Raw genomic sequence first — 17,141 nt, forward strand, 5'->3', positions numbered from 1 at the left:
AGACTGTTTTCTCATCTGACGCCAACACAACAAACCTCTTCTATCACTTAAAGAAGAAACACGAAAAAGAATATTCAACAATCCAAAAAGTGCAAACAAACAAGTTGTAAAAGAGCCGGGAAAGTTGTGAAAAGTGAAACTATAGCCGGCCGAAGATAATGGAGTCTGTTGTCATTTGATACTGTTACGTCTAACAGGTACATATATATTGCTGCACTGAAATGCAGCAGATCTCATTTGTGAAAGTTCAGTTAAATGTCACTTCGAAATAAAGCTTGAAAAAAGTAAGAAATTAGATTATTTTTACATATTTTTCAGAGAATAACTGACAACCTACGTAATTGGGGTATATTGTGATATATATCGTTATCGTGATATAAAATTATCCATATCGTGATATAGGATTTTTTACATATCACCCAGCACTACTCTGAGCACTAACAGATCACATGAGATATTTTGTCAAAACATTGGAATGCAAGGTGGTGGACGTTGTGGGTTCCTTCAAGGAACTACTTTTCATTTCAGCCACATATTTTAAGCAAGTCCTTGCCATTTTTTGTATTCTCATTTATCTTTGTGAAAATAATAAATCAACTAAACATGAACTTATTTATAATCTAAAGGCATTGAGGATGATTCTTGAACTGTGGCTCATGTCATTAACTGCACAGCAAAACATCTTTACGGAGCTCACTGGTCTGTACACAGCAAGCCTGCACTGTAAATGGTGTTCTGAAGTCAATATTAATGAGCAAGAGGCTAGGTAATAAGCTGCATTTAATTTAGTGCAGTCATTTGGAGATGATGACACTGGTGTTGCTGCTTCAGTGGTTTTGAGATTAAAGCTGAACTAATCAATATATATGGATTAAATGATCTGTTTGGAATTATTGTGAAATTCTGTTACTTTTCATACTTTTCAGTTGGATCCTCTTTAAGGTTTTTTTTTTTTTTAAAGAACTCTTTATTTTTGAATGTGCTTGTTACAGCTGAGCAACATATTCTTAACTGCATGAAAAAGTAGCTTTTAATGAACCGACTGCCTGTCAAGTGGCTAATGGTTGTACTAAAGCATTTAGCTAACAAAGACCCAAGTGGCTTTTTCAGATATTCATTAAAAAAAAAACAAGACTGTTAGTTTGTTTCATTATTAGCATTCAAGGTTGTGATGTCATTTGAGCTGTCATTTATTTTCTATTTACAATGAGGAAATGGCCGAACAGGGCCATCTTATTTTGTAATAACTGAAAATTGCTCTAAAATGTTTTTAGTAAAGAAATGGTGCCTTATACAGTATTTAAAGTACATTAAACTGTATTTTATTTAAAGCAAGGATTCAAGGGAAAAAAATTCTTAACTCAAAAAAAAATTTGTGGCACTTTTTCTATCATGTATCTGTACAGTTTCTTCAGTTTAGCCAGTTTCCTCTGAAAATGGCAACATATTTAGTTGTTGCACCCAAATTAAAACACACCGGATCATTTAAAAAAAAATTTTTTTTTCCTCCTTTGGGTGCCCTTTTTTCTGTTTTAAAGATGAAATGTTACCTAAATCAGGAGTAAAACATGTAAGAATTGCTTGTTTTCCACTAGTACACAAAGGAAGTGCACACATTTTACATTATTTAGACACATCTGCAGTTTTGGTTGACGTTACTTTTCCTGAGAAACATCCCTGGACCAGTTTGGGTTAAGTGTCTTTCTCAGGGGAACCCTTGGCTACACAAATACACTGTGCTGTACTGTACACCAGGAACTCTGGATAATGATAGTACATGGTTTGAAACAGGATTTGTCTGTGTGCGTGCATGTGTTTGGGAACATTCAGTGCTTCTGTTCCTGTCTTCATTCTGATCTCTGGTTATTTTTAGTCATGCTCTCTCAGGAGCCCTTGCCTGAGTTCAACTGCGTATTTTTCTTTCCAATTCTTACCTGCATTCATATACAGAGCCTGATGTTCTCTACTAGTATCGCTTACTTTTTTTATGGTCAGAATGCTGGACCCCCCCCCCCTNCACACACACACACACACACACACACACACACACACACACACACACACACACACACACACACACACACACACACACACACACACACGCTGTTGACATGACTTCCCAAATCCCCTCATCAGAACAGTTGAAGAAAAGAAGAGTAAGAGTTTCTGTCTTCATTCACTGACTGGTTTTCTGTGACTAGAGAACAAAACTGATGAGAAACTTTTTTAAGAACCCTTAAAGAGAATAAAAGCCATAGAACCAGTAGTTTAACCAGCTAGTTTATTAATAAACTTGCTTTTGATCACACTCTATGCTTTCAGACCAAACATTTCTAAGGATTCTCTGAGTTGAAAAGGACTGCTGGTCCCAGTATGAAGCGACTATAGGGACCTACATATTTGCTTTCACACCAGCAGGAGAACACTGTGATTGCACAACACTCAGCCAATGGTCAGTTCAGTTATGTCACTATGCCTGTGATATTCACCAACAACAATAATAGAGGACACAATAGTTTGTGCTGTGTATTGTGGTTCTTTGGTTGAATCTTTAAAGCAGACTTTGACAGAGTGTGACCAGACATTTGGTAGGAGAGCTAGGAGGTGAAAACATACAACAGGTCAGTCTACTTTGTGCTGCACACGTGCAAAGAGGAACATGTCACAGTAGATGACGGCGACAGTTAAGTAGCTTAAACTTATCAATGCAAATGCAGTTTTAATAGTGCGAAGAGAAGACAATTCCATTTGCTTGGCCAGTCAATATAGTGTATTTTTATGCAAGAACCAATCGTGTCACTTTAAGTCATTCAGGAGTTCCTATTAGGCTAGGAAAGGTTCTACTCTGAAACAGTAACTGCAGTCTATCTCTATAAATAAAGATATATTTATTTATATATATCTATATCTGCAGTGAGGATGACTCTTGGCTACCACATTAGCACATTATTTGTAAATTTCACTAAGTTTCACTAAGCCATTTGTATGCTGACTAAGGTCTATTTAGCTGTGGCATCCATCTTTAGTTGGGTGCTATTACAAAGATTACTTTCTGATGGTTTCATTGAAACCCCTCCACTGGTTCATTGGATATTTTGCTAACTGACAGACAAATGGAAACACACAGACACGGGCAAAACCATTATTTGTACTTTCAGTTTAAGCAGCAGCAGGTAGTAAAAGGTAAACTACCTTTTGGTATAAATGGTTAGAAGGACTATGAACTAGTACCTTTTGTCTAAAAGCGTACATCTTAGTACCCTTTCCTGAAATGTGCATTACTCCCTTTTGCACTTCCTTTTATTATCATCTCAGGCTTCCATTCTAGTATTTAAACATATTGTAGTCATGCAAAAATCACACATTTCCTTGTAAAGAAAGATGTTTATGCCTAAATGTGCTCATATTAAAGGATGCACAGTTCTGATCTCAACTATCAAATCCCACTTCTGATCCAGGGTAGTTTTTGATCAATCTGTGTTGGAGTTGTTGTGTACAGCCAGCTCTAGATTTCTGCTGCTTTACCTCAGCCAGACAACAATAAGGCTTTAAGATTTTTGGCTGGCTGTGCCAACTTGTCTACTGTGAGAAATTGTTTTTAAAACAGCCAACACTTATGCTAATAAATGAAAACCTGAACAGATGTTCCAGTGCACTGAAGCAGTGGGACACCATAAACATAAATACAGGTTCTTTTTACATCTGCAGTGTGACAAGCTGAATTGTCAGTTAAGTAAGCAAGCACATAAAGAACTGAACCTGACACGAGGGCCTATGTTTCCTTTGGTAACTTCTTAAATAAGGTAAATGTTTTCAGAATAAACCAAATGAATAGGATTATTAAAAATAGCACTAAGAAGCTGGAAAAAATGCTGGCTTAGTATAATTGTAAAACCAACAAAGACGTGTTTTCAAACTTAACAGGCTTACATTTTTCTACCTGTCTCTTGCTTCCCCTCCTATCAGGAGGATTTTAAAAGGGAAGCTAACAGGGAAACGTGGAGGGAGAGAGTTGCACAGGGAATCCTCTTTTGAGGCAAACCCTTTTAACATTTCCTAACACAAAGACAGACGGGGGAAAGAAGGAGATTACTAGTATGCCAGACAAGGTGCTGATACTGGGGAGTGTTAATCTTTAACAGATTGGAGCTGAGGGCCTCAGGGTGCCTTCAGTGTCTGGCTTTTTATCGGTGTGATGTCTGGTAGTGTGCACATCTGTACCTGAGCGGATTTTGAATTAAGGTCAGTCAACTCTTAGGCAAAGCTCATGTTCAGGTAACTGTTATTAAACAATGATAATCTTGATTTGTTATGGATTGACCACGACTACAGAATGGATCAGCGGTTGGACGTTTTGAATCCTGAACACAGTCCTTCTTTTTGAAAGGTGTTCAGTCTCTGGAGATATCCTCATGCAAAACATTGAGTTTTATGTACACACATGGAGAAGACACCAAGTGACTGCCTTTTACATTTTTCACAGTGCTCCTTTATTTTGCTTTTATTTACTACTGTGCTAATTAATGCAGCTTAAAGTGTCAGCACAACAACAACAAACTGTGGGAGTGGAGGTAACAACTTGGTTTATTATCAGTCATTTTAGTAGTTTAAGGACGTTAATACCAGTGGAAGTATACTGACATATACATTAATCAGATTTGTATACATATCAAAAACTCATTTCCCATTCCTCATCCATTGTCAGACCTTCTAAATAAGGAAGTTTTCCTGGAAAACAGACATTTTGTTTCCAGAGAAAACAAGCTAATAGTGCTAAAATTACAACATTTAAGAAACGCAGAAATCATAAAGATAATAGTTGTAAAAGTGTATCTTTATTCAGGAGGCTGGGTAGAAGAGATTGGTAATAGCATTACATTAGCACAATGAAAATCCTTAAAAATATTTTGACTAAAAACAGCACTGGCTGCTTATCATTAGAATCCCAATGAACCTATAAAAACTTGATGCAGTTTGTTTGTATCTACCTTTCAGACCTGGAGCAAAATTAATTTTTTATTGTTTCATTAAATATTATTGAAGATGGAGTAAAGTCACTAGTTCATGTTGACAGGGTTTAATCTCTCTTTTTTTAAAATTATATGTAAACTGGCATTAGTGGCCAAGGTCCATTAGACGCTGACATTTCTGTCATATTTGACAGAAAATTGTTTTTGAAGATTGTTTTCAAGCTGCTTTTAAATTAAAAAAAAAAATTAAAGAAAAAGTTGAGACTTTGTTGGTTAAGAGGTTAGGATCTCCTCTGTGAATTTGTCCTGGGGGTCTCAGAGCGAACTGAACTCAAGAAAATGAGCTGTGTCGTCTGGAACAGGTCTTGAACTCTTGTCAAATTTGTTTTTGAGATTCTAGAGTGATAGAGGTGTACTTTTCTGTCTAAACTGCCAATATGAGGTGAACTTTAGCCCAAATTTTATTGGGAGTTTGTGCAAATGTGTTGTTCAGTGTGATTCTAAGCAAAGATTTGTATATTTTTATGCAGCTCTGTGTCTAACTAGTCTCCAACAGTCTCAACCCAATGAGATGTTACCTTAATAGCGAATTTTAGACTGAATCTCTCTTCACCCTTTCCTCTACTCTACATGACCATAATGGTACATGTTTTTGTTTATGCGTGTAGTCATGGTTTCCCCAGTCCTTTTTGTGAAGTAGAAGTAGGGCCCTATGATTTCTGCAATTTAGAAATCATAGTCCATATCAAAAGTGTGTTTAAAAAATGAAATTTGTTGTAAAATGCAGACTGTTGTGGAATATGTTATGTGGATGTTAACTAATATATTTTTTTCTTAACAAGCTAAGTGTTTTTCACAGTTTATGAGAGGCTGTATTTAAACCATAAATATAAGGACTAAAACATCCTCAAGTTCAGTATTTTTGATTTTTCAAGACAAGTCGCCTTAATGAGTTACTAACACAAAACGAGGGTGAATTTCCCTCTGTGCTTACCTATAGCACACACGCCATGATCACATCTTGAGCTTGGTTCCTGTAGCTTCCACACTGTACTGGGAAATCTCTGTTTGGTTTGTGTTTCATCTGAAGGGCACAGAAGTCAGCATTTAACAAGCAACAATGGAGCTCAGATCAGAGAGGAACAGAGAGGGCCACTGTTCAAAGACATCACATTTATTTCTCGAGTGTCTACATATGTGAGTGAAATACTCAGGTAGTCTCAAAGCTTATTTATCTGATTTATTGTGGAATTCTACAGCAAAAACTTAGTGATGGAATGTTAACGGATGAAAGAAGAAAGAAAAATTGGGTTATATTCACATACACTAGATCAGGGCTGTCCAATCCTGGTCCTCGAGGGCCACCATCCTGCATGTTTTCCTTGTTTCTCTGCTCCAACACACCTGATTCAGAGGTTAAATCACCTCTTCATGTTCTGCAGAAGCCTGTTAATCACCCACTGATTGAAATCAGCTGTGTTGGAGCAGAGAAACAAGTCAAACATGAAGGATAGTGGCCCTCCAGGACCAGGATTGGACACCTCTGCACTAGATTCTTTCAAACCCATGTGCTTGTTTGGTTGCAGTACAATCCGGTCAGGCTGTTTTGCATACAGCAGGTTGGCCTTTCTGAATATGAAATTCAACAATCAGCTAGACCTTTGCTTTCCAAACTAATTATTAAAAATCTCGAGTCATCCACTCTATCTACCTAATAATTAAGTCTGTTAAACACTATGTTCACATCAACAGAATAAAACAGTAAAAAATACTGTTCAATAACAGAATAATTTGTGTTATTAGTACCTGTTAAATTTGTTATACAAGGCTTTTTTTCTTAATTTCCCCCTCCCCCATTTTGTTAATACTATATTTCACAATATGACCACATTGTTTTCTAATTATACACTGGAGGAATAAAATGTGATCAGTTTACTAGGAGAATATGCCAACTTTAATTCACATTGCAAAATTGCAGATTAAGTCAGAATTTGCTTCATTAGCTCACATCCATATATACAGTTCCAGAGTATTTTGCATTTTACAGTGAATTCTATTTTATTTTCAAATTTTGCAATTCCATCTGTTTTTTCTGAAGTCATATTACCTTAGTTTGGAGAAATGCTTTAATTCTGAGCAGAGTGATGAGCTAATGACTAATTTGAGCGTGGCCAAGATCAGAGAGGGTTGCTGCTGCCCTAAAACAACTCCAGCCTCTAATATTTTAAAGCATTTTGTGTAAACACTAATTAATAATCCTTTACATCACCATTGATTTCACATTACATAGAATTGTTTTGATATTTTCAAGAAAAAATGACAACAGGACCTAGGTGTAGCACTTCTGAGCCTGGGGCACTTTCAGCAGGAATATCCTACTATGTCTGATTGTATAAATGATTTCAAAATAGTTATTCTAAAAAGCTTTATACAATGGCATTTGCACAAACAGTTATAACATTTTAGTTTTAAAAGATCCGAACTATTGCTTTAAGCTCATTTATTCTTTAACTAGCATTATACTCAAAAACAGAATCTCTATACAGTTCAATGTATTGTGGTCTGACTCTGTATTCTTTTAGGGCAGAAAAGTCAGGCAGGGTAAATAAATATTATTCTCTAAACTCGGCTAAAGAAATAAACACTTTCTTAAGAGTTTGTGCTCAATAGTCTAATTAAATTCATTTAATTTAATCAGCTTCCCATTGAGACCCCTAAAATCAGCTTTTAAATTACAGTCATTGTAAGATTTTAGACTCCAATTTTTTCTCTTGTACATTCAGCTCTTATTTGTCTAATTAACTGTGGGTGCTAATTAGTCAGGTCAGAATGTGTAGCTGCTAGTGCAGGTGGTGTTAGCGATTCATCGTGATATTTAGGTTGTTTTCTTTTTTGTGGTCTGAGTAATTGCTGAGGTTGAGCTTGAAAGCAGATGACATCTTGAGCAGTGTTTCTGCTGTTGACCACATAAAGACAGATGGCAGGGAGATAAGACAAGGAGGCTGGTGGAGCTGTGTGTGGATTCCAGCAAATTGTCTGGATGAAGAGACTCTCATGTTTTGCGTGTCATCATCCCTTCTCATCTCCTCCACTCTGATCACACGTCTTTCCTGTTATCGCCCATCACTCTACTCTCTCTCTTTCTGCCATGTGTTGTTTGTCTCAGTTACCTCCCCCTTCTGATCCCCCTTCCAGGTCTGGGATCAGTGGCATCTAATGCTTTCCACTCTGGCTGATTAAGTCGGCACATGTACGCTCTTTACATTATCACTGGCACACATACGCACTCGTGCACAAGCGTCCCTGTGGAGCTAATCAGTCCTGCTCTTAGTACTTTTCTGTCTCACGCACACAAACTGTTCCAGCACTCCAGTCATTATGAAAAAAACATTAACTTTGATTTCAAAAGAAAAAACAACAAAAAAAAGTGAAGATGGGCAGGAAAAGGAAAAAGTTACAATAAACTGGAACTGCTTTTAAGACTTTTAAACTGTGTTAAAATGTGTCAGTGATGCTACGGCCTGAAAATCTAACATGCATCAGCTTTCTTCGATAAACTAATAGTAATTGTGGACTTAATGTAGCAATAATCTAAGATGATAAAATTCCTACATTTTGATGTATAAACTGTGTATGAAGAGTAAAGAGAACCAAGATTAAATGAAATATTAAAGCCTCACTCCTTGATAGCACTCTTTATAGTCCAGTCAGACAGAAACACAGAGTAGAAATTAAGCCTCAGTAACTGAAAGAAAACATTGGATACATTAACACACCGTAGTTGGCAGAAGCATTTCATCGTCACTTATGTCAACTCTTATGTGTCTACAGGGTTTTGTGCAGCAGCTAAGACAAGTTGAGAAGACCCTTCACTTCCAGTTTTGAAGAGAAAATTCTTAGCTCTGTTACAGTGGGTGTCGATGAAAGTTTGGCTGAGTGCACTCTGCACTTTAGGTGGTTTTGAGAGAAAACAAAGTCCTGAGAGACACACTGAGTAAAAGCAGACAAAAAGTCAGTTTTTTTTTGATGTATACACTAGGAATGCAAGATAACAAGTTTTTTTTTTTCGAATAGAGTACAAGTACTAGTTTATATTTAAGAACTTGTTAATACAAAGTACCAATATGAGTAATTAGAAATGTCATTACATGTTTAACATATAGTTTGTGAATGTGTTTAAAAATCCAAGAAGCTTACTTTTTGTCTTAACTCCTCAAACAGATCCAGTACAGCAACAGTCTTTTCCAAAAGCCTTCATTGGTGAGCAGTGACATTGTCCGGAAGCTCATGCTCAGATCCGTATATTCCCAGACTCCTCTTTTGCTCAGAGTCTGACCTAATTTCCTGCTGCTACTAGAAATCTCTTTGACCTTGAAGTCTAGTTGATTTTTGTAGATGTTTTTTTATTTGAGTTGCTTGTATGGAAAGTGCTAGATTTAGTCCCTCCTCTTGACAACTTTGCTGATCATATTTTGAAGTCCACCTTACTTCTATCACAGCTGTTTACTTTGAAATCCCTCCACATGGCTTTTTCTTCTTCTGCTACTATTATTGGTAGTTGGCAAACAACTTCAATGGAGTGTTATTGCCACTAGCTGGTAAGGAGTGTGGACTCAAAAATAAACAAACAAACAAAACAGAAAACATCAGAAGTTAGTCTATGACATCAGTCTGTGACAATGCGAAATGGAACGCTGTATGATAAAATCTATAAAAGGTCATAAAATGTATACAAATAAGAAATCAGAATATCAGTTCAGACATATTAAGACTAACTTTCTGTGACTCAGTTAAACTTTGAATGATGTTTCTGTTGAGAAGTATGCTTGAGCTATAAAGCTTCATAGAGGACCTGGTTTTCTTCCTTGTTTCAGCTAATTCCTATTTATGTGTGTGGAAATTTTTATTTTTTTGTGAATTTTGTTTACATAGTACAGTGTACTGCTACCTAAAATCATAGCACATTATTCTCAGTTGAGCTCCATGTTTTAATGATTTTTTTTGTTGTTTTGTTTTTATTTGCTTGGGTTTTTCCAAAACCAAAGAAGTAGCAAATCGAAAATTGTTACTGGAGAAGACAAACAGCCAAATAATAATGAGGATGCTACAGTGCTAATTAAAGGGAAGAGAATTAAAGTAAAACTAATTTGTTAACAAAACCCACTGGTTGCATTCATTGTTCCTTCCAGTTCAGGAATATAAACTGTTTGCATCATAATGTCAGGAAGTGATGCAGGAGGCAGGAGAAGAGTTGTAAGGCAATGTGAGACTGACAATGAGGCGAGGCTGCTGATAAATTCATATGACTGGAAGGTTTAAAATTCAGATTCATTCATTTTGTCACTAAAAGCTGTGATTGGCTGTCATTCACACAACCAAATGCAATTAAATGGATGTAATGCACCTTTGGATTACATTTCTCTCAATTGTAATGACCAAATAGCCCACCTCCTGATGTGTGTGTTTGTGCCATGTTGAGTGAATAATTTGGAATAATACAGGACTTGAGGTGTCTTTTGGTGAGTGCAATAAGTGGGTGAATAAAAGGTGACAACGAGCTCAGTTGAGCGAGTGACCACATGGACGATGAAGTCTTCTGTCAGGAGTCTTTCTGTCTCCGATAGTTTAATGATAAGCTGTTTCTGTAGTTTCCAGGTGTGAGAGCTGGCTGCTTGTAACATCCTGTGGCAAAGAACAAAAGGGAGGAGCACGAGCCCAAGGAGACATGGGAGTGAGGGTGGAGGAATGAAACAATGAAGGCCACAGAAATGAAACAAACAAAAACAAAAGATATCTGATGTTTACTATTTTAAACGTGTGCCAATGCGTGTGCCTGAGAGGCTTGCTGTGTAAATGTATGTGGTAAGGGAAAATGCTGAATCTTTACAATAAGCTCTGGGACCAGAACATTGGCTGGCTCAAATCGATCTCCATTAAAGTAGAGAACAGTGAAGAGCAGCCAAGCTGTTAGTCTCTGCTCAGATTGGATTGTGCACCTGGAGATGAAGGAAAAATGAACAAGAATACATTAGGTGCCCATTGATAGCTCATTAAACACTTTTATTTCTGCTAAATAAGAAAAAGAAAAAAATCTGCATTTTTTTATGTTTTAAAATTTGTGTATTCCCTGTTATGCATCTAGTTTAGGATCCTTTAGCATGTAAATAGATAAATGGTGATGCTCTTCCTACAGTCAGTGTGGTGACAACGTGTGGCAAATAATTAATCTAGTTGACACTTTATATTGTGTAGATTCTAACTTATCACAGTTCAGTATGATGGTTTTTTCAAGAATACCAAGAGTAACAAGAGCTTCAAAGTTATTGATGCTTCAAGTTTAAAAAAGAAAGAAATAAAAAAGCAAGTAGTTCTCCTAAAACTACAACTTGTTGAGTGGATGCTGTGCCAGGTTTCTGACGCATTCTTAATATATTCATCAATAGCAGGCTTGCCCATAGTACACAATAACCCAAAATGCACTATTTTAGACTTTGGAAAATGTTTGTAAATAAATAAAAAAATTGCATGTGAATGAGACATTCAAACACAAGTGAAAAACCATAAAATATACATGTTTGTGTGGACATGGCTTTAATTTACAAAACAGGACATGGAAAGTTATTTGCTTCATGTTCCTGCACAGCTAAATAAACAAGGAACAGAATAAGAATGATGTGAAAGAATTTTAGTTAGTTTAAGAAGTGAAACGGACTGAAGAGGTGGGTCAGTGTCTTCAGTTACAAAAGCTGACCCTCCTGTTGGTTCACAATAATAATTTCCTTCGATTAGTAAAAGACCAACTTCCTTAGACTCTTCTCTCTGTACAGGATAAATGCAAATGTTCATTTTTGGTTTTCCAGTATCACCACAGAGCTACTAATGATGTTGATTCTGTTTGTTAAAATTGTGTCCTCATATTCATGTTGGACAGAACGTGGAGAAACAGACATTTGATTGTGAAGCTCTAACTTTCATGCTCCTTTCTTTAAAGTTATGATATTGTAAACTTCAGAAGAACTACAAACAGCTACTTTTTTGTGACCATAGAGTGGTGCAGTGATGATTTGAGCAGAGTGTACAGACTTTGCCTCAGTGTGCAAAATGTTGAACAATTTCTGTGCAGAAATGCTTGGCAGAATATGCTGCCAAGCATTGTCATATATGTTCAAGGAACAATTCATCCTCTTTGAACATGCTCCATTTGGAGAACTGGTTTGTCCTGATGAGCTAACAGCTTGTCCAAGACCTAAGTTCTGCTTTCATTCTAAAACAGTATTTTTTATAGTGGTTGGGCTTGAGCTCTATTTCTCCATATTGAGGTCATGCAAAAAGCTGTCTACGACAGGTAAGATATTGATTGTTCATACCTTTTGCACAGAATCCTACTTCACTATCCCCGTAGCATTTAAAAAAAAAGTATCTGCATAATGACAGAGCTAAAGCGAGGCCGGAGAACATACAGTGCGTCCTGTTATATTATACATTAGAAAAGTATCACCCTTGTGTTCCTGCCAGTAATGGCATCATATTCCCTGTTTTTGATGTGTGATGCTGCCAGGATTGGAGCTCAGCACTCTTACACCTTTAAAAAGTTCAATTTTCCTCTCACCATCTGTGAATGAGTGACACCTGAACTTCTGCTAACACGTCTCAGAGAGCAGAACACAGTGAGATGGAACAGCTGAAAGTCAGAAGGTTAAGCTGTCCTCAGATTATACCATATTATTGTCTGCCTAGAAAGGCTTGTGATGGTGGACTAAAACGGTTTGGTTTAAGGCATTTTAAACATCTCTAATATATTTAAAACATTTAGAGGTGGCAAGAATCTGTAATGTAATATTGTAACTTTGTTTGAGCCTTTGTAAACTTTTTATCTTTTTCCACCCCATGATTTGATACTGTAGCAATAACTAAAAAATATCTATTGTATCTTTAATCAAACAAAAATTGATATAACGGATATTGAACTAAAATTTTGATCTAGCTATTAACTATTTTCACTTATTTCTTTCAGTCTGTTTGAAAAAACAACAACAAGGAATTAGTGAATGTATTTGAATGATTTTTTTCAGGAAATAATCATTTGATGTACCTCTACAACCCAATTCAAGATGGTCGCCACAGCCAACTAACTTTAGAAAACACAAAAATAGCTTCAGTGGTTTTACAAATATTGGGCTAAAAATTGGTGTTTTAGTAGTTGAGTCAATCGTAACATAAACTCTTGAGCGTGACATTGTCACTGTCACATGATTGAGCTCATAATGTTGTCCTGAAATTCTGGCTGAAAAGGCTCTTATTTCATAAAATAAGGTGATTTAAATCTAAAACTTTAGCATTAAAGGTGGTGGGCGATATGAAATCCTTCAAAAAAGACCTTTTAATTGTTGTTAGAAATTGGCTTATCAGCATACCAGTCTGGTAGGGCATAGCCCTGATCTGAAGGTTGTTATATTTCCATCATCTCCATAGATCACAGGCTTTCTACAACATCCAGCCAGCTCTGCTTTTAGTAGCTCTGTCATTGTCTCCACTGAACATCATCTCTTCAGAGCTGTAGCGTGTCATGTGTTTGTCTTTTCAGCTCTGACATCTGCTGCGCTGATGGCGAGAATAATAAAAGTAGTGACATGTTTTGATAGATTTTCTTACATAATTTGTTAAAGTTAAAGCATTAAAGACCCTTAAGTCATTTAAACAATGCGCAGGTTGATCATTGGCAGTGTGCCATCAGCATGGACTGCACTGAGCAGTACTCTTCATGCACAACCCTAACTACAATTTAAACTTCTTGGAAGCAGAAATGTTTAAGCATGGTTCTGAAATCAGCACCATTGCTAGTTTTGAATACCCCAGTGCACTGTAAAAATGTAGTGCTGCCCAACACTGCTTTTTTTTTTTTTTTTTGCCAAAAATGTACCTGCTGTTTTTGTCCTTTTTGTAGGGGTCTTTTTTTGTATCACCTTTCACTGTTTTTGATCAGGGTTTTATTCAAAAGCATTGCACATCTTTTCTGCTTTTTGTCCTGCTGGAGTGTGATTGTTTTTTTGTTTTGTGTTTTTCTTGTCTTTTATGGCATCCCAGATCTGATCCACTGCACCAATGAGATGAACGTGAACATTCCCCAGCTGGCGGACACGCTTTTTGAGCGCACAGCCAACTCGAGCTGGGTGGTGGTCTTCAAAGCCCTCATCACCACCCACCACCTCATGATGTATGGCAATGAGGTACGAAATAAACACACACACACACACACACACACACACACACACACACACACAAACAAAAACCCTCCGGGGCAGTCAGTGCAGGCTACACCTTGAATCTTTTATTTATGTCCACATCATCATTTTGATCAACAGTGGAGGGGGAATTGGAGGGATGCAAACAGCACGTGGAACTGCCGGGGATGTTGGACACAAAGCGTGAATGATTGAAATGGCTCTGAAGTGCAGAGAAATTAATTGGCTCAGTACAAGCTGGAGGCAAGATAGGATACGATGAATAATCAAATAAATTAGTTTTGTGAAAACATGGTTTGCAATTAACAAAAAATAACACTTTTTGTAAATCTACAGACATTCGAACACAGAAATTGAAATTAATGGTTTTATTTTTCCTTTTTTATGCCTAGTGATCAAGACTCATGTCAGCAAAATGTCCAAGCTCATATGTGAGTGAGCAGACTGAAAGAGAGTGATTTGCTTTAATTCTTTGTGGATTTATTAATGTCCAAGCAGAGAAGCAGAGGGCATGCCATTCTTCAAATAAAACCATTCTAGTTTGCATTTATATTGATCCCTAGCTTTGTAGGCTGTTAATTTCATAGCTCCTTCCCTTAAAACATTACTGATTTGACACAAAGCGATTCTACATAAGTCTTCTTTGATATTCAGATGGGCCTTTTGTTGCTCACTGTAGCATCGTACTATTTATTTATTACCATAAATTGTCCGACTGCTGAACTATTTTTAATCATGCTCTGTAATTACTTCTAGACCACTGGAAATGACAGTGGTTCCCTTACCTGGGGGCGATAAAGATCACAAGGGGTGCGAAAGGTTTTCACTGCAAAGAGGCTGTCAAGTTTCGATTTACACATGTACACATGAAGTAATAACACATTTACTGCATTATCAAAAGTCTGTGTGAAGATTTAATGCTGTTGCACACTAAGCTGACTTTTACAAGGGATTGTTTGTTTTATGTAATCGCAGAGAATATATTAAAGGCCTAACATTCTTTGAAGGAATGCATATCAGCTGCTGCCTTACATGCCAACAGTTTTAGACCCTGTCTACACAGGAACGACATTTTGTGAATACACAAGGTTTTTTTTTTATTGTTTCAGCCTTACATTCGCATGTAAACAGCATTTTAGAAGCCCCTAAATAAAATTTTTCTAAACCAGATGACATATTGAAAAAAGTCCTGAATTGCCACAGTTGTGTACCCATGTGGACAGCGTTAAACAACCTTTTGAAAACAACATCATAGTTCCACCTACTGCCAAACCTATGACCCCAATAGTGAGAGCCTACGTGCTTACATATGTGTTGCAAACAGCAGTTGCTCAACTACAGTAAAACCGTCATGCCTTGTATAACTTCAATGAGCAGAAAAGGCAAAAACATTGCCTGAAATAGAGCAGAGCCAAAACTCCTTGTTGATGGACTAAATAATCTAAGGCCAGAAAGATTGTTATTACTTTGTTTGTCAACAATACTAAAGCAAACATAAAATAAAAAGGTCAACAATATGCATCAAGTATACATCTAAAAAAATGTAGGACTTGAGAATAGTTTTAAAAGACCAACACTTGTGTAAAAACAGTTTACCCTGAACCCTTTGAACATTATGAGGAAAACTCTGGCTCTTGCCTTTAAAGCATCAATTATTTTCCTGGCTATGAACTGACACGACTTCCTGTCACTAGTAGTTTAATGTGATACAAAGTAGATGTTGCACTTTGTCGACAGTCCACAGAAAGGATTCGTTTTTGTGTTTGCCATCCTTGTCTTTTTCTTCTTGTGTTTACAGTTTGGAGCATCTGCTCCACACCTTATTTTTGTTTCTGATGTATTTTTGTGGCAGTATTACAGCACCATATAGAGGCCTGGTGTAGTTACCAGGCCAGCATTTAGGTCATTTTCTGTGTTCCAGTGAATATGACAACAATTCTAGAAACATTGCCATGTTTATAAGGATAAAATTGTTTTGGAAAGACTGCATTTCCACGTGGCTGGGGCCTTTGGCTATGATCATCTTATGCTGAGAAATTAAGGAATTATAGCCGTTTTGGTCAAACTTCAAAGATAATATAACGTGCAAAGTCACCCTATATCACAAGATGTTAAGCGATATATTAGCACTTGGAGTATGTGTTGTGAATTTGTCTGCTACTACCACTCCAAATTTGAGCTCAGCATCTTTAAATTGACTATTAGTCATTTTTGTCTTTCCTATGGTTGATTAGGTGATTCCAAAGGGTAATCAGTTGGAAATGTACAGTGCATCAAATGATTACTTTGACAGTTTCATTAAAATGTGTCAAGTATGTCATTAGATTGTTTTGCTAACAGGCAAACAGGATCAACTCCAACAGTTAATCCCAAAGTTTTAAGCAAAGCAATGTGTAGCACTTACAGTATGTGTTGGGAATGACTCTCAGTTATTACTACACTAAATGTTACCTCAAGAGCAGTGAGGAAAATGTGGGGCTTCAACAATAAAATTTCATTTTGTTCTTTTTAATGAACTCACAGGCAAAGAAAAAAACTTTTCTTGGTTTTAACAATTTGACAATTTTTCTTTTTCAGTTCTATTTTATCATAGTGTAAATAAAGTTTACAAAACCCGATGATTTGGAAATGTTAGTGGATGGATTTTGTTACCACTGAACTTGGCTTTAGCTGTTTTTTTTGTCTTAGTGTTAAACAGCCAATAGCAGATTGGCTGTTATTGTGTGAATGCTTTATAGCATTCACACCATTGTTTTCCTGTTTCTCTTTATTATCTATTATCTATTATTGTGTGAATGCTTTATAGCATTCACACCATTGTTTTCCTGTTTCTCTTTATTGTGTGAATGCTTTTAAGCATTCACACCATTGTTTTCCTGTTTCTCTTTATTGTGTGAATGCTTTTAAGCATTCACACCATTGTTTTCCT

At 36.6% G+C, this 17,141-nt stretch overlaps 1 protein-coding gene across 6 annotated transcripts in view; it reads left to right on the forward strand.

Annotated features, from left to right (window-relative positions):
- Positions 1 to 17,141, forward strand: part of si:ch211-200p22.4 (phosphatidylinositol-binding clathrin assembly protein) — a 122,694-nt gene that overhangs the window by 15,463 nt on the left and 90,090 nt on the right. For all 6 annotated transcript variants that reach the window (XM_037976577.1, XM_037976579.1, XM_037976582.1 and 3 more), the window contains exon 2: positions 14,055 to 14,197. In XM_037976577.1, coding sequence (XP_037832505.1) covers positions 14,055 to 14,197 — 143 coding nt within the window. The remainder of the gene's footprint in view (positions 1 to 14,054; positions 14,198 to 17,141) is intronic.

This window comes from Kryptolebias marmoratus, linkage group LG7 (genome assembly GCF_001649575.2).
Source record: "Kryptolebias marmoratus isolate JLee-2015 linkage group LG7, ASM164957v2, whole genome shotgun sequence".
NCBI lineage: Eukaryota > Metazoa > Chordata > Actinopteri > Cyprinodontiformes > Rivulidae > Kryptolebias > Kryptolebias marmoratus.